Source organism: Arvicola amphibius, chromosome 2 (assembly GCF_903992535.2).
Source record: "Arvicola amphibius chromosome 2, mArvAmp1.2, whole genome shotgun sequence".
In the NCBI taxonomy this organism is placed as follows: domain Eukaryota; kingdom Metazoa; phylum Chordata; class Mammalia; order Rodentia; family Cricetidae; genus Arvicola; species Arvicola amphibius.
Window position 1 is genome coordinate 59,141,019 of NC_052048.2, and position 23,613 is coordinate 59,164,631.

General features: G+C 45.5%; 1 protein-coding gene across 1 annotated transcript in view; it reads left to right on the plus strand.

The window, feature by feature from the left end:
* Nucleotides 1-19,244, plus strand: part of Kbtbd12 (kelch repeat and BTB domain containing 12) — a 63,432-nt gene extending 44,188 nt beyond the window's left edge. Inside the window, exon 5 of the mRNA XM_038317790.1 lies at nucleotides 19,051-19,244. Coding sequence (XP_038173718.1) covers nucleotides 19,051-19,244 — 194 coding nt within the window. The remainder of the gene's footprint in view (nucleotides 1-19,050) is intronic.
* The last annotated feature ends 4,369 nt before the right edge of the window (nucleotides 19,245-23,613 follow it).

Here is a 23,613-nt window from a genome sequence, read left to right on the forward strand (position 1 = left end):
CCAAAAGTCTGCTTCATAAATAGTAGGCTGCCTGTCAAATTAAATTATATTACATTATAGTATTTAGTATGGAGATATATGGAGTATATGGTATTATTATTTGGATATTATTTAAAGGATCTTTAAAGATTGGTGTGTGTGTGTGTGTGTGTGTGTGTGTGCGTGTGTGTGTGTGTGTGTGTGTGATATGTATGTGAAGGTCAGAGGATAACTTTTGAGAATCAGTTCTCTCTTTACACCATTTGGGTCCCTGGGATGAAACTCAGATCATCAGGCTTGGTAACAAGTACATTTACCCACTGAGCCATTTCAGCACCCCTAAAAGGACTTTAGATTACTGTAATATGTTGTCGGGATTGAGAATTATTACCCTGGGTGATGCCTGTTAGATTTTATTCATTTAACATGTTTTATTGAATGCAATTATGTGATAAGTAAACTCTTACTAGCTGCAACCCTGAAGGACTTAACTAAAAGCAGAATAAATAAGTTGTTAATTGAGCTGCTTAGAATGGAGCATACTCCTTAGAAGTACAGAAACAAGTAACTGCAAGGCGAACTCAGGAGAGCTTACTGCTCCCGAAGCCTGTGAGCTGTCAAGGACTTTCAGGGAGTCATGCCCAACACATTATAATCGAACTTCTGAACACCAACAACAGAGAAAAGCCTTGAAAGAAGCAAGAGAAAGTCAACAGATAAGAGAACAGATATTAAAATGTCCAGATTTCTCAAGCCAAGGATGGGACATGATTTCTAAAGGACTTAAAAACAAACAAGGATCTGAAACCTGACACCAGCAAGGATGTTGTTTAGGAACCAGCAAAGTCAGGACAAGACGCTCCCTACATGAGGGAAACAGAACTTGTTGTAGCAGACCCGTTGTTGAAAAGAAAGTTCCCAGAGATGAAGAGCAAATGATACCACAGAGAAACCTGGAGGGCAGGACATTGGTTCAGTAGTAGCTCTTGCCTATGTGCGAGGCCCTGATTCCAGGTCCAGAATCATAGGGGAAAGTGGCCAAGAGACCTGAAACCTCAAGAGTCAATGAAGAGAAACACAAAGAGTAAATATCTGGGTACCTGTTGTAGAATATTTTCTCTCCCTTAATGATTTAAAATATGTGACTTTAGAGTGAAATTTTCACATTTCCTGGTGGTACTTTCAGTGTGCATTTCTAACCCACAGAGGGGCCATCTCCCTCTCTGTGGGAAGGGAAGCTACTTGTAGAAAGATTCCTACACTCTAGAGTAACAATGTGTTAATTCAGAATGGCCAATGTGTACAGCTGTATACAACTGTATATAGAGTATATAATGAGCCTTACAGCATCTACTAAAATATGACCAGAGACATGGGATTATAAACTTCAAGATAAATTAAAAATGGAAATTGAAAATGTTCACACAGTTAAAAAAGAAAAAAAAGAAGAAAAAGAATTTTTAATTAATTAGACCTGAACTCCAGCACATTAATATCACAGCAAATATAATAGCCAAATCCAGCAATTTAGAAACTGTAGCCCATCCCTGGTAAATCTAGTTCACTGTGTTATATAAATAAAATTTCACTAGAAACTACATCTATTTACTTGCATATTGTTTCTGGCCATTCTCTTGTCTGTGGTCTTAATTAAATTAACTAAAAGACAAAGATTGTTAAGACTACTAGACTGCATCTAACTATATGCTATCTACAAAAGTCTGACTGACACTGGGTGTGGTAGTGCACCCCTGTAACCTCAGACCCCAAGGCTTTGTCCAGTGGATTGTGATGTTGAAGCTAGCCTGCACTACATGGTGGGACCCCGCCTCAAAAACAAGAAAAGAAATCGAGTGTAAATATAACTGCACCACTGGTCAAAGTCAAAAGATGAGCCAGGTATGGTGGAGCACTCCTTTATTTAGTCCCAGCACTCGGGAGGCAGAGGCAAGAGAATCTCTGAGTTCAAGGCCAGCCTAGTCTACAGAGTGAGTTCTAGGACAGCCATAGAGACACAGAGAAACCTGTCTCAAACAAACAAACAAACAAACAGAACAAAACAAAAAGTCAAAGGATAAACCTGGGAGCAGAGGCATGCCTCTAATCCCCGTACTTGGGCATGGAGGCAGGAGAACCTGAATGATGCTGACATCACCCTCAGCCACACAGAGTTGGAAAGCCTGGGCTTCATGAGACCCTATCTTGAACATGCTAAAGGGAAGTGTGCTGAAGAGGTGGCTCTGTGGATATATCTAACAACAAATGTTGAGGATCTGTGTAGCGTGGAGCTGAGGGCCACATCCCACCACCCAGCTCCTGGCCGTCTGGCTAGCTTATGTCCCAAAATAACAACACACAAACTGTATTCTTTTAAACACTGCCTGGCCCATTAATTTCAGCTTCTTACTCACATCTTGACTAACCCATATCTAGTAATCTATGTAACACCATGAGTGGTGTCTTACCCGGAAAGATTCAGCATGTCTGACCTGGTGGCTGGCTTCATGGCATCTCACTGAGGAGAGGCATGGTGGTCTGACTAACTTAGGAGAGGCATGGCATCTGACTGAGCCATCTACCTCACTTCCTTCTTCCTGTTCTGTCTACTCCACCCACCTAAGGGCTGGCCAAGGCAGTTTCTTTATTAACGAATGAAATCAACACAAACAGAAGACTCTCCCACATCAGATCTGTGTTTGGGAAGAGCTAAATGAATGAGCTAGAGGAGCCGAAGTGATTTTGAAACCAGAAGAAGAGAGTGAGTGTGTTCACTGTTTAACTTGAAGACTTGGTGTAAAGATAGCCATTAACACAGTGTGGGACTGGTGACGGGGAGTGTATTAGTCAGGGTTTCCGTTGTTGCAGCAAAACACCATGACCAAAAAGCAGACTGGGGAGGAAAGGGTTTGTTTGGCTTACTCTTCAGCATTTCTGGTATCCCTGAAGGAAGTCAAGCAGGAACCTGGAGGCAGCTGATGCAAAGGCCATGGAGGAGTGCTGCTTACTGGCTTGCTCTCCATGGCTTGCTCAGCCTGCTTTCTCATAGAATCCAGGACCACCAGCCTAGGGGTGGCACCACCCACAATGGGCTGGGGCTTCCCCCATCAATCACTAAGAAAATGCCTTACAACTGAATCTTATGCAGGCGGTTTCTTAATTAAGGTTCCCTTTTTTCAGATGACTCCCACATGTGTCAAGTGGATATAAAACTAGCCAGGACAGGAAGAACACAAAAATGAGTAAAAAAAAATAAAAATCAAACATCCATAAATGGACCCAAACAAATGTGGCAGATTATTTTGTTTTCCTTTGTTTTGTTTTGATATAGGATCTCATCATGTGGCCATGCTAGTCTGGAACTCGATATATAGACCAGGATAGCCTTGAATTTACAGAGACCCTCCTGCATCTGCCATTCAAGTTCTGGAATTAAAGGCATGCACCACAATCCCTGGCCAGAAAATTGAATTTTAACAAGCATGTAATTGAGCAAAGTAAGGAAAGTGCTCGGAATTGATGTGGGTCACCAGTTCACTTGCTCCCAAGCCTAGCAACCTGTTTGATAGATAATAGAGAACCAACTCCCACCCAACAAATAAGAAACAAAACATTATAATAAGTAAATAGATATAAGTTTGCACAAACTCTTCCCCAAAGTAGACAAGCAAGTCTAAAATAAGATGCTCAATACCATTTCCATAAGAAAATGTGAATTAAAGTTGCCATGAGCTACTACAAACTATCTGAAAAGCTAAATATTTTAAGACATTATTTGACAATTAGGTCTTGACCTAAGGAGAATGTTAAGCAAAACAGACTCTCATGCATTCCTGGTGAGAATGCAAAATGAAGCATCCACTCTGGAAAACAGCAAAGCAGGTCACCTGATGCATGTGTCTGTAATTACCCCAGAGAGAAGAATGCTAACACAAAAACTTGTACATGAATATCTTTCAAGTTAGAATTTCTAAAACTGAGCAAGCAACTCAAAGGCCCTTAAGGAGATGAACAAAGAAACAAGATGTGGTAAACTATACATGGGAAAAGCACTCAGCAGCACAAAGAGCATAGCAGCTGGAGCTACTCCAGACAGTTGCGAGCTGCCATGTGGGTGCCAGGATCCAAACCCAGGTCCGCTGGAAGAGTGACTGCTGAGCCATCCCGCCAGCCCCTGTTCTGCTATCCCAATGCTTCTATGTGACTTAATAGAAACATTCCAGGCTGGACATTGTGGTATTGCCACAGCACTTGGGAGGCAGGGGCAGGTGGATCACTGTGAATTCAAAGCCAGCCTGGTCTACATAGCAAGTTCCAGGCCAGCCAGGACTGTGTGTGTATGAAACCTTGTCTCAAAAACTAAGAACAAGCCGGGCAGTGGTGGCGCACGCCTTTAATCCCAGCACTCGGGAGGCAGAGGCAGGCGGATCTCTGTAAGTTTGAGACCAGCCTGGTCTACAAGAGCTAGCTCCAGGTCAGGCTCTAAAGCCGCAGAGAAACCCTGTCTCGAAAAACCAAAAAAAAAAAAACTAAGAACAAAACCTCACCATATAAATAAAGTTAGAAAAGCTAGGGATGTGTTTACAGTCTATTAATGGAATGCCAATTGTCCCTTGATCAAAATTAATTTTACAGGTGTATTCTTTCAATTTGATGAAATCCTTAATCAGTTAAATGCATGACCAAAGCATGAATGCTGACACACGTTCCTATCTGTGTGATCCCTATCTTGTGTGCTCTGTGAGATCACAAAGACCTGCTGATCATGTCTGTCCTGACATGCCTCTTGCCGCCTCCTTCTTCCTGAGCCAGGATTAGTTCATTTGACAGGCAGCTTCCTTGCCACCAGAAGAGCAGTCACATCCCTGACTGGGCACTGGCCAGAGTAACCTGGACTCCTCATTATTTATTCACACACCCAGGAGGCCAGAGCAACATGCGCAGTGAGATGGCTCATTCCCCTTCTCAGAGTCATTCATACAGGGGACAGGACGTAGAGCGCACGCAGTGAGATGGACATTGGAATAAATCGATATCATGGTTTTGGTGCGAGCTGCTCCTCTCAGGCTACTGTGTGTAAAGACTTGGTCCCTGGCTGCTGGGGCTGTTTTGGGAGGCTACGAACTTTTAGGAAGGAGGGTCTAGATGGAGGAAGAAGGCCTCTGGGAACAGGCCTGCTTTCAGCATGTTTCCTGGTCTGCCTACACATGAGCAGAGCAAGCCACCGCTCGCCCACCACCATGAAGCCGTCAGCCGCCATGCCTTCACCACCATGATGGACTGTGTTCCTTAAAACACTGAGTTCAGGAACAGACAAGCAAGCGAAAACAAAACTTCCTCCTTAAGATACCTCCTGTCAGGTGTTTGGTCACCGTGGTGACAACAGTAACATGGAAGAGAAATTGAACATAAGCATGGATGAGGCGAGGGGTGCCCTACATAAACTGGTGGGACATGTCCCTAAGAATATCCCAAAGGTGTGGGATGGCTCCGAACTTATTCTGCACTGCTCTTTCAGAGGACATGAGTTCAGTTCCCAGGACCGAAGCCAGGCAGCTCACAATCACTCATAATTCCAGGGGACTCGACATCCTCTTCTGGCCTCTGTGGGCACTGTTCATACCCGCACGCAGACAGATACACATGAACATAATTAAAAAATAAATGTACAAAGTTTTTAAGTAGTGACACTGTTCCTATAATAACACACAAAAAGTTAGCATTTCTCTGATGGGTCAGTCAGTGGAGAACAGTGTGCAGTCCCCAAACACCGTCGCTTTCGGTTTTCTGACTGCATCAAAGAGCGAATGGAGATGAAAATGGTCCCTGATGTTCCCACCTCCCAGAGTACAGGGCACACCCTAAAGAAACTGGGGTGCATGCCAGGACAGTCTGCCACATACGTGGACTTTCATTAACTTATTTACCCCAAAGCTCATGTGCATATTTCATTTACTCCCTGGTAGAGCTGAGCCCATTTTTCTATAGACCGTGCTCTTGAACCACTGGCTGCTGGAGCAGTGGCCACAGCTTGCTGACCCCTCAGGGAATGTGATGCTGCTGTGTGTGGTGCGTCTATTTTGGGGGACTAGCTGCATTGAAAAGAGCTGACATGGGGTTCAGCCTCCTGTTCCTTTTCCTTGTTAGTGTGCTGATATTTCGTCCTAAGTAGGTCAACTCGAATACCATCCCCTTTTCCTGGTTCTCTGAGCCCTGAGCTTAGGAGCGTACCAAGAGGACAAACCACACCAACCTGGTGGGGATGGTGACCACCTGCAGTCACAGAGAAGGGTGTGGCAGTGCACCCTCTTTCTGAGGAGAAGCCTGTCTGGTTGCCATCCTTCTTTTATGGTTAATACAGTGATTTTTCACTCCATGTCAATGAAATAACAGACTCCTAGAAAAAATGGCAACACATACATGGTTTTAAGAAACAACCTGGAGTTTCTGTACTGTGGTAGTATGCAGTATGGGGAGATGTAAACTAATACATTTTTTATACAGCTAATGTGAAAGCATTTACTAACTTAAGGGCTTGAATTTGCTTTTTAAATAAAATTTTAAAAAATCCTTAAAAAAAAACTTGAAGGCTGGGTGGTGGTGATGCACACGCCTTTAATCCCAGCATTCGGAAGGCAGAGACAGGTGGATCTCCAATTTGAGACCAGCCTGGTCTAAAGAGCCAGTTCTGGGACAGGAGGCATCTTAGGAAGCATTGTCTCAAAAAAAAAAAAAAAAAAAAAAAAAAAAAAAAAAAAAAAAAAAAAAAAAAAACAGAGAGAGAGAGAGAGAGAACACAAAATAGACAAGGAAACTGGGGAAATAAATCCAGAAAAGACAACTGACTGCAGTTTTAAGAGGTCTGCCTACATTCATTTGAAGGAAAACACAAAGTCCGTCTTCCCAATAAAACAAAAGAAAACGAGGACTTGAGTGTGGCCTTGCTAAAAAGCAAGAGCGCCACCATGTGGAGGAGCAGCTACTTTATCTTGTAGTAGGAACAAACAGACAACAGCTGTGCTAGACTCTTGTCCTACTGGCCCTCTCCTAGTCTTGCTGAGGCGGTGCACGCTCCAGTGCACGCTCCCTCCTCTTGCACTCTTATCCCGCAGCCCAGGCTTGGGCCCAGGCGTCCTCTCCTGTCTGCCACTAAGAAGGGGACACAGCCATGATAGCGAGGGGCAGTGCTGGCATTCTGGCCCCAGCTCCCCACAGTCTTTGAGTTGCTGGCCTCTCAACAGACCCCACCCTACCATAGGATGCCAAATTGTTCCTATCACCACCCCAACCCTAATGAACAAGCATAGTCCTTTTGCACTTAACATAGCTTTGAAATAGGGAAAGCAGAAACTACCGGAAACAGTAGGATATGGGAGTAACTCCATTAAAACGCATGGACTCGAAGATGCCTTTCTCAGAAACCCAGAGATCAAGTTGCTAGAAACTAGAGCAAAAAGATTTAGATTTTAGCTCTCCAACAAGACCGTTAATACCCACATGTGCCTATTTTAGTTTTTAGTTTAAGCTATTAACAATTAAAAATTTAAAAATCAGATCCTCAGTTTCACTAGCAATAATCCAAAGTGCTCAACATCCCACGTGCCTGTCTGTGTTGGCCAGCACCGTTAGAGTGCATCCCTCAGCACAGAAAGTCCCTTGTGGAGCACTGCGGCAAAGACAAGAACTAGATCAACTTAATTCATAGAAATGTGGAAGCTCTGGCATGGGCACACCCCTTTAATCGTAGCACTTGGGAGGCAGAGGCACTGTGATTGCTATGAGTTTGGGACCAACATGATTTACATAGCAAGTTCGAGACCTGCTGGAACTATACCCTCTCGAAACAAAAATATAGAAACTTACAGTAAACAAATAGGGGATACATTCCTGTTGGATACTTTAAGAATATACATATTAGGGGCTGGAGTTCAGAGCACTGGCTGTCCTTCCAGAGGAACTGGGTTCAATGCCTAGCACCCACATGGCAGCTCACAACTGTCCGTATCTCCTGTTTCAGGGGATCTGACACCTTCACACCAATACACATAAAATAAATTTAAAAAAAATATTTTAAAAAAGAATATAGATGTTAACCAACTGTAAATAGAGCAAAAGATAATTTCAATGTATTTTTCAGATTAGAAGTTATAGAAACCATTTACTTGTCCACAATGCAATTAAGTTAAAAATTTAAAATCTATTTAGATGAATTAGGGGCTAATAAAGCTTGCCCTTAGATCAAAAACACTGGTGACAACTTATGCTGAAGAGGTTGTAGGGTAAAGGGAACACTCCTGCATTGCTGGTAGGAATGCAAGCTGGTACAGCCTCTCTGGATGTCTGTGTGGTGATTTCTCAGAAAATTAGGAAACAACCTTCCTAAAGACCCAGCAATACCACTTTGGGGTATATATCCAAAGGATGCTCAGTCATGCCACAAGGACATGTGCTCAACTATGTTCATAGCAGTATTGTTTGTCATAGCCAGAACCTGGAAACAACCTAAATGCCCCTTGACCAAAGAATGGAAAAGGAAAATGTGGTACATTTACACAATGGAGTACTACGCAGCAGAAAAAAAATAATACCATCTTGAATTTTACAGGCAAATGGATGGAACTAGAAAACATCATTTTGAATGAGATAACCCAGACCCAGAAAGACAATTATCACATGTATTCACTCATAAGTGGCTTTTAAACATAAAGCAAAGAAAACCAGCCTACAAATCACAATCCCAGAGAACCTAGACAACAATGAAGACTCTAAGAAAGACATACATGGATCTAATCTGCATGGGAAGTAGAAAAAGACAAGATCTCCTGAGTAAATTGGAAGCATGGGGACCATGGGAGAGGGTTGAAGGGGAGGGGAGAGGCAGGGAGGGGAGCAGAAAAAAAGTGTAGAGCTCAATAAAAATTAAAAAAAAAAGCTTGTCCTTGTCACCAAGACAGACAACTTGATTGAGTGCAATCTCTGGAACCCACATGGTGGCAGGAGAGAGTCAACTCCTCATACACAATAGATATAACTTGTTTTATGGTTTTTATTATCAAAGGATAGTCAAACACTAATACATTCATACTTACAAGTCAGCTTTTTTTGCAACAGGTTCTCAATGTGTAGCTCTGACTGTCTTGAAACTCAGAATGTAGATGAGGTTGGGCTTGAACTCAAAGATCTACCTTCCTCTACCTCCTTAGTGCTGTAATTAAAGGTGTATACCAGCATGCCTCACTATTAGCTTAATTTTCTTTTTCCGAGACAAGGTTTCTTTGGGTAGCCTCTGCTGTCCTGAAACTCACTCTGTAGACCAGGTTGGCCTCAACCTCAAGATAAATCTGCCTCCCCAGAGCTGGAACTAAAAGCAATCAGCTTAATTCTTCAAAAATTTATTATATGTGTATGTGTACGTATGTGCGTGCATGCGTGCGTGCGTGTGTGTGCGCGCGCGTGCGTGCGTGCGTGCGTGCGTGCATGTGTGTGTCTGTGTGTGTGTGTGTGTGTGTGTATGCAATACCCATAGAGGCAAGAAGAGGGCATCAGATCCCATGGAGCTGAAGTTAAAAGAAAGCAGTTGTGAGCCACCAACTTGGTACTAGGAGCTAAACTTGGGTCCTCTACAAGAGTATACACTCATAACTGCTGAGCCATCTCTCCAGTCCTCCACTGGAAAATCTTAAACATTCTAAACAAGTCTTGAGTTAAAACAGTATTCACTGTAGAATGACAGACTGGAGAAATCTGAACGGTACCAGGGACCTTTTAGATGGTGGTAGAGCCCTCAGAAGGACATGAAAGATTTGAGTGAGTGAACCCAGCACCCATGTCAGAGGACAGAGAAGGAACTAACTGCAGAGAGAACAAGAGAAGCTCTCAGAAACAGGTTTCAGCTTGGCGCAAATGATTCTGTCACACTTCTGAAAGTTCTTGATTTGAGGTCAGAAGTCCGATGTGATTTCCTGCTTTCCATGTGGCTAGTGTATTCACTGGGGTTTTACAAAGATAATAAGCCTCCCCGATTCCCAAGATTGAGAAGTACATCTAATTAGCTTCTAATTAGGATCTCTACTGTGAGCCCTTCCCAATTTGATCTGAAATTGTAGTATATAAATTCAATGAAAATCATACCTATTCTTCCTTTCTGTTCTGAGATTACCCCCAAGGGCTTCATGCATTGCTAGGCAGTTGCTCTCCCACTGAGCTGTGTCATCAACCCCACCCCCTTGTTTTTACATTCTTACTAGAAGACAGGGTCCCACTAAATTGACCAGATTAGTCTTAAACAATACAGTTGTCTTGAAGTAGAAAAAGACCAATGATTAGATAGTGATTTATTCGTTTATTTAGAGATTTACTTAAAGCGCTGCTTGTATGGCCTATTTGCCAAGCATGACTTCACTTGCTATCTGGAACAGAGTGACCTGGAGGAATAGCTCAAACAATGGTCCTTGCCCCTAACCACCTGCTGACTGCTGTGTACCCTTCTGTGAAATCCCGCGTGCTTGTCCACTCTACCTCGTGGTTTTAGAGTACAATGAGAATACACTGGACCATCATCAAAGCCTTTCAGGGGATGTCCTGGCTGCGGTCCATGGGTAACATCTCCTCTCTCTCATCTCGCTGGTGTCAGAGTGTCCATTTCAGAAAGATTCCCCTCACAGTCTACTCCAATGGCCACAGCAACCAGTTTGTCTTTTTTTTTTCCAGTTTGCCATATTTTTTTGCGTTCTATTCCTTTCGTTTTGTCCAAAGTGCTTCTAAAGAAATGTAAGCACCAGGCCATCCCATTCATTAGCAGCTGTCCTTTACTGGGTGGATGTATGAACTCGCCCCATGCTACTGCTGCACCTAACGACCAACAATGTTGCTGTCTATCAGTGATGCCCGGTCCACACCAGATCCTAGGTGGTATCAGGAACCTCTTCCGTGTGTTTGTTCACATCATGATCCTGCTGTTTGCTCTTTGATCGTGAAATCTAAATTCAATTGCGTTCCAGGCAGGTACACACCTTCTATGACTTCTGCTGTATTGAGATTTTTTTTTTTTTTTGCCCTAACCTTTTCATTGTTAGTTAATGTGAATACTCTAGAAGTGTTCTGGTGCATGCATCCTTTTATTCATTTGGCACAGGGTTCTTGTTTCTGTGATTAAACTAACTGATCAGGCTTTGTAGACCCCTCAGAACAGTGGTACACAGTGGAGTTTTGTTTGCCAAGGGCTGTAGAACTTAGGCAAGTTGATTAGCTTGTCTGAACCTGTTACCTTCACTATTAATGGAGAAAACGGTGAATGTTTCTTAGATGGTTGTTCAAAGGGCCAGTTGATTTTCTCAACAGTTATTAATGTCAATTAAATAGTCATTTTATTAACACCAGACAACCTTGCACAAATGAAAGTGTTTGTCCTTATCTGAATTTAGTCTTGTGATTATTTTTTTTTTTTTTTTTTTTTAGTTTTTTTTAAGACAAGTCTTGCTCTGCCCAGGCTGGTACTGAACTTCTAGGCTGCAGTGACCCTCCTGCCTCATTCTCTATACCACTGTGTCCTGGCTAGCTTTAAGTCAATTTGACACAAGCTTGAGTTATCTGAAAGGAGGGGATCTCAACTGAGAATATCCCTCCATAAGATCTGGCTGTGGGACATTGTCTTAATTAGTTATGGGGGGGGGCAGCCAATTGTGGGTGGTGCCATCCCTGAGTTTGTGGTTCTGGGTTCTATAGGAGAGCAGGCTGAACAAGTCTTGAGGAACAAGTCAGTAAGCAGCACCCCTTCATGGCCTCTGCATCAGTTCCTGCCTCCAGGTTCCTGCCTTTTTGAGTTCCTGTCCTGACTTCCTTCTATGATGAACAGTGATAGAGAAGTATAAGCCATATAAAGCATTTCCTCCCCAAGTTTCTTTTTTTTTTTTTTTTTTTTTTTTTTGGTTTTTCGAGACAGGGTTTCTCTGCAGCTTTAGAGCCTGTCCTGGAGCTAGCTCTTGTAGACCAGGCTGGTCTCGAACTCACAGAGATCTGCCTGCCTCTGCCTCCCGAGTGCTGGGATTAAAGGCGTGCGCCACCACCGCCCGGCTCCAAGTTTCTTTCTGTTTATGGTGTTTTGTCCCAGCTAGAGAAACCCTAACTAAGATACATTGCATCCAGCTTCTCATTATTTTCATCAAGACAACTTTTAAGTTAATTATTTCAACCCCAAATCCCTCCAATTTGAAAGTATTATTTAGATGTTCTCAAGATAGTAAACAAAAAGCATCAGAAATACAGAGAGAGAGAGAGAGAGAGAGAGAGAGAGAGAGAGAATGAGAGGAAGCAGGTGGTCACTGGAATGCAGAAATTCTCTACCCCCAAGCCTGACAAAACAAACCCCAGATCTCAAGATATCCACAACCACTGAGCCATCTCAGTAAACATGAAAGTGGGGAGCACTGGGAACTTGTGGAGATCTGATTACACTGACGAACAAGGAAGACATCAACCAACAAGAGGAGGTGACTGAGAAACTTGCATCCCTGCTTTCTCTATGAAGAAATAAGAGAAGACAGCCAAACATGGTGGCCTGGGCCTGTAATCTCAGTACCTGGAGGCTGAGGCAGAAGAGGGCCTTGAGTTTAAGACCAACCTGGGCTACACAGTGCTAGTCCAGCCAGAGCTGTATCAAACACATACACACACACACACACACACACACACACACACACACACAAGTAATATGAGAAGATGAAAGAATTCATGAAATAAAGCATTGAAAGATGATGTCAGCACGGTCGAAAGGAGAAAATATACTTAAGTACAAAGGAAAGGTCAGGGCACCTGTATTGAAGGCACCTGTAGACCCAGACTGCTTGCTGTGTCCTTTCCTAGTATTTGAATCTGTAGTATCCCCCATAAACTGTATGTCAAAGGCTTGCTCTTTTGTTTGGTGATGTTAGGAGGCACTTAAACCTCTAGGATGTATAAGGCCTAATGGTGGATTCTTTAGTCATTGGGTCGCAACCTCCCCAGATCTCCAGGAACCTTGGACCGGACTGTGAGGCCCTGCCTCCCCAGATCCCCAGCTGCCATAAAGTGAACAGCTTCTTCCACCGTGCACTCCTACTGCGATGTGCATCACCATCAGCACCAGTCCCAGAATAATGGGGCCAATAAACCATGGACAAAACCTCAAGGACTGAGAGCAAAGTAAACCTTTATTCTTTATAAAGTATTTGCCTTGGGCCTTTAGTCATGGTGCTAGAGTTGACTAACAACCTTAGTGACTATTCTGCATGGTTTTTGGCATGGTAGTAGTGGGAATGAGAGATACAGACAGAGCTTTTGTAGGGCTCCATCTCAAGGCTGAGGAGTTAGCACCAGCCTGGAGAGGATCAAGCTCCTCTTCAAACAAGGGGAGTTGCAGGTCTTTATGGGTTCTGGAGGACATCAGGTACTTACGGGAACAAGGGTGGGATAAAAATTAAAGGAGTCTGGATGCTTAAACTGCTGGGCCCATAAACTCAACTATAGTAGGTGATTAGTAACCTCCAGATCTCTGAAAGTACCTCAGCTGATGTGTTCTCCAGCCACCCACGTCATAGGTGTTCTAAACAGCCACCCACATCATAGGTGTTCTAAACAGCACACCTAGTGGAAAACTAAGACATATCACTCATCTGTGATCCCCAAAATAGTGATTTTTTGATCAGCTAAAGACAAGTGCGTGTGGAGGGTTTGTTCAGATTTTCTCTCAGCAAACACCTTATCTCTGTTGCCATCCCTGGCAGTGCAGACTCCGGATATGCTCAAGTCCGTATATGACAACAGTGTGTGCAGTTTACACACACCAAGAAACCCTACACCAGGACTTCTTAAACTTTTCCACTTGCACCCGTTTTCACCCGAGAATTTACATGACCCTTGGTACAGATACATAAAAAAGTACACAAATCAAAATTTGCCGACAGTGTAACACAGAACAACCCCAAAATACTCATGGATTTGAGTATTATATGCTTAGGAATAGCAGTAGGGAAATAGTAAAAGTCTTTGTGATCCAAATTAAACGACTGTGTTTTTATAAGCGCAGAAATTTGAGGCTGGAGTGTTGGTTCAGTGGTTGAGCACTTGTGCTCTTGCTGAAGGCCTGGGCTTGAGTTCCAGACACAGAGCCCCTCAGAATCATCTGTATCTTCAGTTCCAGGGGATCTGATCCCCTCCTCTAACCCCCACAGGCTCCTGGCACACGTGTGGTGCACAATGTACATAAAATAAACAAATCTTTAAAAATTAGAAAAAGAGCAGAAATTTTGTGTGTTTAATAAAAGCAGTGAAGTTTCTGTGAATGGTGACACACACCTTTAATTTCAGTACTCAAGAGGCAGAGACAGGTGGATCTCTGTTAGTTTAAGGCCAGCCTGGTCTACAGAGTGAGTTCCAGGACTGGCTCTAAAACTATAGAGAAACTCTGTCTCAAAAGACACCAAAAGAAAAAAAAAGATTAGCAAAACAAAAGCCCTGCATAGGTCTGAATCCAAGCTGAGGTGTTTGGGGCACTATGGTGTGATGAGCGCAGAGCAATTGTCGGTGCTGTGTGTTTAGAACCAGGGCAGCCATGAGGTCACAGTGCCACACAGGTGAGCACTGCCAGAAATGCCTCAGGTACAATGTGCATTTGATTTTGAACTAATTTTTAGTCCTTGGGCATTTATAAAATGTTTGCTGTTAGCCGGGCGGTGGTGGCGCACGCCTTTAATCCCAGCACTCGGGAGGCAGAGGCAGGCGGATCTCTGTGAGTTCGAGACCAGCCTGGTCTACAAGAGCTAGTTCCAGGACAGGCTCCAAAGCCACAGAGAAACCCTGTCTCGAAAAACCAAAAAAAGAAAAAAAAATGTTTGCTGTTGACAAAGTCTTCACAGCTGGCTCGTGTGGAGTCATGACCCACAGTCTAAGAACTGCTTCTACATTTTGTGTATGAGCTAGCACATTGTCACAGCTGTGCAAATGCTTCTCTCTTTGTGTTTCGAGACAAGGTTTCACTGTGCAACCCTGGCTGTCCTGGAGCTTACTCTGTAGACCAGGCTGGCCTTGAACTCAAGACATCTGCCTGCCTCTGCCTCCTGAGTACTGTGAGTAAAGGTGTGTACCACACTGCCTGGCTGCGAATGGTTCTTACAAGAGAACAAACTGCATGCTCACACAGATGGAGGTGCCTTCTTTGCATATTTTACATCCAGGGTTGGTCAAGTTCACAGATGTGGAATCAGTGGACATGGAGGGCCAATGTGTTCATAGTCAGTTGTTTTTGGCATTTGCCAGGCACTGCTCTTGAGGATCAGCTATGATGTGACCCTGGAGTCCGTCCTCTGAGGACATTACAAAGAATGAAAAGAGGCACAAAGCAATGGAGTTCAGATAATAAAAACCTAGAGACAAATATAGTGATGTTTTATTTATTAATTAGTAAATAAAATTAATTAGTAAATAAGCTTTATTTACTAATTAATAAATAAAATATCACTCTAAAGCAATGATACATTGTCCCAAGCTGCCCACTTTCCAAATGAAGGATTCACCGAACCTGTCTGCCCTTGCTTCTGCATTAGTTAAGCTCTTTCCATGTAAGCCACACATGTGCCCTCAAGTGTCTTTGTGCATTGGGTTGGAAGGGTGCCTGGGCACACGGATCCACAGATTCCCTCTGTGTTCCAAGCACATCAGAGAGGCCTAGGCCAGTGCCTTTCTGGATTTCAGCCCTGTGCCCCTCACTCAGACATATCGCCTCTCCCTGTGCTGACCTCTGCCTGGTGCGCTTCAGCCTTCTGATCAGTTCAGTCTTCAGTCCAGTACTGCACCTGGGAGCATCTCCAGCCCGGCTCCATCCACAAGCAGGCCTGAGTGAGAAGCGGGGTATGCCTGCCTGCCTGCCTGGACTCCCCATCCTGCAGAGCTTGTCCTAAGTGCATTCCTCCTGAAGGTTTCTGCATTTCATTTTTTCTGGCTTCGACATAATCCATTTTGAACCTTCTGGCCTTGATGTACACCAGGGGTCAGCGACTTTTTCTTAAAGGGCCAAGTAGCAGAATCTAGGTAATGACCCTCTGGATTCTCAGTCACACGAGTTGGCCCTTTCCCTCCAGGTTAAAATCTCAGAAAGAATGAATACAGTTGACCCAGCCCACTTCCAGCATCAGTCCTTGTTGCCCAGGCTGCAAATTATTTCTCTGTAGCCTTGAATCCATACCCACCAGGAGCTATCAGCCATGGCTGCACAGATAAAGACATGGCCACCAGGCTGCAGCCCAGAAGCCAGCTGTAGCTTGACAGGCATGCACTGAGGCCCACTGTCCAACAAAGCACTGGCTTATAGCAGTGGTATAGACTACGGAATGGAAGAACGAGGGACTGAACAAATGCTTGGAGATTAAATAGCTTGATTTTTAGAAAAGTAATTGGGGTGGGTGTGCAGCTCAATGGAGCCTTGCCCAAGCTGTGTGAGGCCCTGGGTTCTAGGAATCCCCAGCACCAGTGAGTGAATGATCAGTGAATGAATAAATGACGAAGTAAAGCAGGAAACCCTGCACTTTGAATTGTTGCCTTCATTGCCACCTGCTGGCCAGAACGGGTATCAGGCTAAAGTTCTTAAACCTCTTAAAGAGGTTTCTTTGTATGTAGAAAGAACCTTTTTCTAAGAAAAGCTGTAGTTTCCTTCCTTAAAAGAATTTACTGCTGGGCGGTGGTGGCGCACGCCTCTAATCCCAGCACTCGGGAGGCAGAGGCAGGCGGATCTCTGAGTTCAAGGCCAGCCTGGTCTACAAGAGCTAGTTCCAGGACAGGCTCTAGAAACTACAGGGAAACCCTGTCTCGAAAAACCAAAAAAAAAAAAAAAAATTTACTATTCTAAAAATAACATTTTATTTATGAGACAGTTATGTAAAATTTTGTTTGTATTTTACATGAAAACATTTAGAAGAAACAAAGTTGGTATTTTTACCCCAAAAAAGGAATAAGAGATAGATATTTCAAATATCTTTACATAATTAAAGAATATAGAAAAATAAATATGAAAATATTAGGGGAAAGAAGAGATGTATCGGCAGTTAAGAACACTTGCTGCTCTTGCAGAGGACCTGAGTTCAGTTTCCAGCACCCAACAGAACAGCCCATAACTACCTGGGGTTCTGATGGTTTCGTCTAGGCTCTGTGGACACGTGAACACACAAATACATAAATAAAGATAAATTATTAAAAACTGACAAAATAAAGAACCTAGACAGTAGTAGGCTCCTGATCTTTGAAGGGAAGCCTCGCCTGTGCTCTCATGCCTTCCTTCCGCTGCCTGGCCACCTAGTATCTTCTCACTGAATGGTGTGCCTCGTCCCCTGCCTCTGGACACTTACACTAGGCTCTTTCCCTCCCATAGTTCCTCCTGGCATGGCACGCCTCGCTGACCATCACATAATGACGTACCAAGCAGGACATCTATCCTCGCACGGCAGCCCTTGTCCACTTGCCAAGTCTGGTTGCCTCTCTCTTCTTCCTGCATAAGCTCCTGCCAGGCAGACCCCTCCAGAAAACCCCTCTGGAAATCACTGTGACCTCCCATTGCAGGATTGTGAACCCCTGCTCTTTCTCAGTCCAGGAACACTGGGGCATCTATGACAGGTCTTCTAAAACCCAGCCCACATCTTTCTCAAGCCCCCTTTACTAAGTTCTCAAGCTGCCCAGGGTTCTCACACTGTCTGCTTCCTGCCCACATCCTGGCTGAGTGTCAGTATCTGTCCACCTACTTGCGCAGAGAAGGTGATGGCTGGGTCAAGATTGCACTACCCAGGCTGTCCTGCTTGGTACGTCATTATGTGACGGTCAGCGAGGCGTGCCATGCCAGGAGGAACTATGGGAGGGAAAGAGCCTAGTGTAAGTGTCCAGAGGCAGGGGACGAGGCACACCGTTCAGTGAGAAGATACTAGGTGGTCAGGCAGCGGAAGGAAGGCATGAGAGCACAGGCGAGCTTCCCTTCAAAGATCAGGTGTGTTGTTGGTTGTTTATTCTTTTCTCTTTTGGCTCTTTAGCGACCTGCCACCCAGCTCCCAAATAAAACATACACACAGAGTCTTATTACTTATGAATGCCCAGCCTTAGCTTGGCTCATTTCTAGCCAGTTTTTCTTATCCTAAATTATCCCATCTACCTTTTGCCTTGGGACTTTATCTTTCTCTATTTCTGTATCTCTTTCTTTACTTCTTTCTCCGTGGCTTATTGTGTAGCTAGGTAACTGACCCTAATGTCCTCCCCTCCTTGTTCTATCTTGTTCCTTCTTTCTTCTTGCTCCTTTATCTTCTTTCTATTTATTCTCTCTGCCAGCCAACCCTCCCTATCCTTTGTTCTCCTTTGCTATTGGCCATTCAGCTTGTTATTAGACCAATCAGGTGTTTTATGCAGGCACAGTAACACAGTGTCACAGAGTTAAACAAATGCAACAAAAAATGCAACACATCTTTGCACCATTAAACAAATGTTCCACAGCATAAACAAATATAACACACCTTAAAATAATATTCTACAACACTTGTGCATACAGAAATCAAGACAACTCCATAGCATTGAAACATCCTTCCAACATGAGACAGTGGTGTATTCTGTCAATACTTGAAAATGTTTTAAAGATATTTTTATTTTCATTTTATGTGTATGTGTGAGTGTCTGCCTCTGTGTACATGTAATATGTGTGTATGGTGTCCCAGGAGGCCAGAAAAGGATGTCAGATCCTCTGGAACTAGAGTTACAAGTGGTTGTGAGCTGCCCCGTGTGGCTACTGGGAATTGAACTTGGGTCCTCTGCAAGAGCAACAGGTGCTTTTAACTGCTGAGCCATCTCTCCAGCCGTGCTGAGACAATGTTTTAATGTGAGCTGCATGATAGTCTTCTTTAAATTCTTAAATATCAGGACACATACTTCCATTGTCTTTAAGTACCTTATTCAGTGGTTTGTTGATTAACCCTTGGCCCTCAAAGAGGATGCAGTCAGAGTGGTGACAGTCTCTGAGATTAACATACCGTGTGTTGTTTGTTTGTTTTGTCTTCCTATATTACTGTCTTTCAGATCGCCATGAGGTTATCTCCAAAGAAATTTTGGAGCTGGACCCTTGGGAGAACCAGTGGAATGTTGTCGCCATCAACGTCCTCATGCATGACAGCTATGACGTCTGCCTGGTAGCTAGGATGAACCCCCGAGACCTCATCCCACCACCCTCAGATCTGATTGATGAAGGTGGTGACCACAGAGGGCAAAGATGAGGGTCGCGCAGCTGGAGGGGCCATAGCCTGGCAGCAGTCAGGTCTCCAAATGCACGACCCAGCATACTGTGTGATGCTGACATTCTCAATGCATGCATAGCGGCCCCTGTGTAAAGCTGTACTGAGCTGTGCAGGGCTGGCAGTACAGGGTCTTCCCTTAGGGCATCCCAGCCTGATAGAGTAGATAGGGCGGTGATGATGAGGTTCATGAGAGTGGGGCAAGGAGTACAAGGAAGGTGGCGCCCTCCTCTGCTGGGGGCTCGGGAACACTGCCAAGCAGTCCCCATGAGTGCTTTGATGATGACATCCTGGGAGAGGCCAGTCAAAGGCCCTAAAGTAGGAGAGCTGGTGCCTGTCTGTGGCATCTAGTCTAGCCTGGTCACACGGCTTGCACACAAGATTTGTCCCTGAGAGAAGAAAGCTTATAACTAGGTGACCAGTGCCTGAAAGAGGGAGGAGCATAGGTCTGGGCCTGGAGAGAGGAGCCATCTTTCTTGGGGCTTTGCCCCAGCTTAGTCTGTCTGTTAGAACTGCCCTGACCTACAGCAAAAGTGCCCACTGTGGGCCAAATGTTCGTACCTGGAGCCCAGATCTGTCTGGACCATGGGCTACAGTGAGCAGAGTATTCCTGGACACAGGAATTGGGGTTAGTCCTGAGTGTCTAGACTGAACCTGCCCAGTGCCTCGGCCCAGCTCTCAGCTACACAGGACCTTCCTCAGGTTGACTGAACCCATCAGGTCTAAACATGGGGACCCAGGCTCTAGTGAGGAGAGAAGAGACGCCTATTGACTGCCTGCTGCCTCCTTCAGATCCCTCCCCTGGCTGGGAGGGTGAGGTGAAGCCTACTTCAGGGCGAGCAGGGCACAGTGAGCTCTCCCTAGATATGTTAGGGGTGATATGCAAATTACACATGGAAACCCATCTATTCTGCTTCCATTCATATTTCTGGATGCACAGCAGATCCATTCGGTGGCTGTTCTCCAACAACTTCACAAGAGCTCCCGTGTAAGCAGGGCAGATGCCCTGGGATCTTTCCTGGAGAACAGCAAACCCTGCATGGAGACAGTGTGTGCTCTCCAGGTTCAACCCTCTCCCTACAGGAAAGGCAGGCTCAGGGGTCAAACGGAGCCACGTGACCTTGTTTGTGACACCAAGCTGGGATTACTACACTCTGGAGCAGGGACCGTGCCTGTCTCTCTGGGGTCACCCCCTAAGTCCCTGTTGCAGTATCTGGCACATGGGTGGAGTTTGGGGTGATCTGAGCCTGTAAGGGGACGTCAAGTTCCAGCGTCCTCATTCTGCCCCCTAGTGAGAATGGTAATCTGAGGTTTCCCTTTTCGGAGGCAACCAGAGCTGCTCCTGGCTTTGGCAGCCAGATGGGGAGGAGGCTCTACTGTGTGTGCCTCTGCCCCCCCCCCCAGACTCCCCTTCCAGAATCCCTGTCCCTACTTCACCCACCCGCCACCCTCGGCATGTTAGAAGCTGCCTGTCACCTGGATCATGGGCTGTAGTGGCTTACCTTCTGAATGCACTGGCCCCTTGGCAGCCAGGACCAGGGGCAAACTTTTCCAAATCTTACCTTCCTCCTATACAGAATGGGAAGGGAAAGCCCACATCCTTTACAGGGCTGGCGTGTGGACTGAGTGGGAAAATGCTGAGTGGTGTACCGTGTTAAACACAAACACCATGAACAGGCTTTCGCTGCTGGCCTTCTTACTGCCACCATGCATTTCCCAGGACAGGGGCAGAACAAGATAGAGCCCAGCCTTCGGTAATATTAGACTTCAGTGAAAGAAGGGAATGCGTTTCAGTTGTTTCCTGATTTCCCCTGTGCTTGGCCTCCTTAGCAGTGATGAGGACTCCCTTGGGGTCTGCAGCCCCTTGAGAACATAAGTAGATGTATCCAGGGCATCATCGGGTAGGGAGAGTCATCCTGGGCTAGGACAACCATTGCTGTCATGCTACGGGGTATGAGAAGGCAGCTTTGCAGGGAAGCTGCTGGGGGAGGACTCAGGAGAGTGGCTGGGCTCCCTGGAGCAGTCGTGCCCCAAAGCTGGAGGAGAGACAGAAGCTGGGACTATTCTCAGCCTGATTCCCCACAGGTGCGTCCAAGGTCTCAGATGTCTGATGTGAATTCCCTTTGTTCAACGTCCAGAACCAGAGTACAGGCTTGGGTGTTAGTGCTCACTTTCAGCTCAGGGCTTCCTGTCTGACTTTCCTATTTGTGATTCAAAACAACCCGCGCTGCCCTCCTGGAGAACTATTGTTAGAGATTCCATTTGGATGGACCTCCTGTTACTCCTTCACTGTCACTGAAGGGCTTCTGACACTGTGTGAAGGCCCTTAGAAAATGCCTGCTACTGGGGCTTCTTATCTTTGTGAGGCAGGATTGCTGGGTGCTGAGCGAGGAAACACATGGGGAAGTAATTTGGATGCCGTGCTGATAAAGGACTGCAGCTGTCAGCCTTACTGACTCAGTTTTGTGCTCAGCACGAGGCAGCATTGTTCTCAGGCTGACTTTATAATGAAGAAATGCTCTGACTGGCAGACTTATAAAATACATTTTGCTAATGAACAATTGCCCCCATTTGGTTTTCGTATTGTGGGGTGAGTGGAGTTTCGGTTGAACAAGAATCCCAGTGCCTGGTAAATGTGGTGTTCTCAGGAGCAGGGAACATCATAGTCAGAGAGTGGTGACATCCAGGGCAGAAGCAGGTGGGGAGATGGGCAAGGGGGCACAGGTGGCCTACTTCCAGGACAGTGCAGACTCTGGCCTTTTCTACACAAAGCAAATGTGCAACACAGCCCCCCTCTTACACCCCCTTGATATAGCCCAAGCTGGCTTCAATTTTGCGATTCTCCCTGCCCTCTGCCTCCTGAGTGCTGGGATTAACAGGCATGCACCACGCACTCCAGCTATAAAGTTCTGCCTCAGTAGGCAAAAAATGCTAAGACCCCACATTTCCTGTGTTACTCTACAACCTCAGTAGAACAAATTACTATGGATTCGGAGGCTTAAACCAGCACAGACTTAACCTCTCCTGGTCTGGAACTCAAGGGCTAAGTCTGTGGTTGGTGGCTGTGACTCTTCTGAGGTTCTTGCCTGGTGTTTGCCTCCAGAACTGGCTGAGCTATCTTGTTCTGAGGCACCTTTCTTTCTCCATCTCCAGAACCAGCAACCACATGCCCAGGCCTACGTCTCCTCTCTTCCTCTCCCACTTTCCAGACACTATGATGATTTGGTCCACCGGATGATGCAGGGGAATTCTTGCCTTTCTGTTGCCCATACAACAATCCATACAGATACACAAATATTTATTTCCTCACCTTCTCTTTCTCTGGTCAGGAAACTCAGGGGAAATGACAGAGGTATCCATACAGATGCCTTGGCAGCTGCCAGCATGTGTCTTAGGACTTTGCTTGCTGTGAAGACACAGCAAGAGGTCACCTCTACTCCCCAGAAGGCCTCTAGGGGCAGCGATGCACATCCGTAAGGAGCCACCATAGATAAAACCCATATAGCAGAAGGGAAAAGTGAGAAGAGGGAGCCAGGTTGTGACAGCATTGAAGAATACCCGAACTAAGTCATCCCAAAACCCAGCCTTGCCTCTGGGCCTTGCCAGGTTAGTCAACATCTCATGTCCCTTTGTGAACCATCCCAAGGTTTCTTAACAGTGGCACAGGGAGGAGGGCATCATAAGCAGGAAGTAGGGGGGTTCGAAGGGCAGGAGAGTCATAGGTTGTCACCCTGGTCATCCCTGACTCTGGCCCTTGAGTGGGCATGCAAGGGTTAAGTCATACCTAATCCACCTGGCCATGGGGCTACAGAGCTGGGGATGAGACTGGGGATTGGATCTGGAGATGAGGAGGGAGCGGGAAGACATGAAGCTCACCTTCCCTGCTCTGCTGGCCTACTTGATTTCTGGCAGGGTTGGCTGGTGGGTTCCCAGGGAATGCCTGTGCAGTTGGGGCTGGAATAAAGTGATGATTTGGGGGAAGGAAGATTGAAGGGGAAGATGTGTGATTCACCCAAGAATGGTGGGAGGGGGAAGGGAGAAAGGGGAAGGGGAAGGGGAAGGAAGGATGGTCGGCTGGAGAGTGAGGGGGAGCCTGGGGGCTGGATTTAGAGAAGTGAGAGGTGAGGATCTGCAATTACCTACCTGCTTCCCTGGCTGGAGTTCTCACTCTGTTTTCTGATTGGCCATTTTCAAGAGGAGTGTTTCTGCCTGGGGGGGGGGGGGTTTACTGTGGAACAGGTCTGATGAGGGAGCAACTGGCTCCAGCGTGTGGAGTCTTTCCCAGCAGGTGTCTGGACTGCACAGCTGCCTTTGCTCAGCCCCATGCCCAGGTAGATGGACCTAACTAATC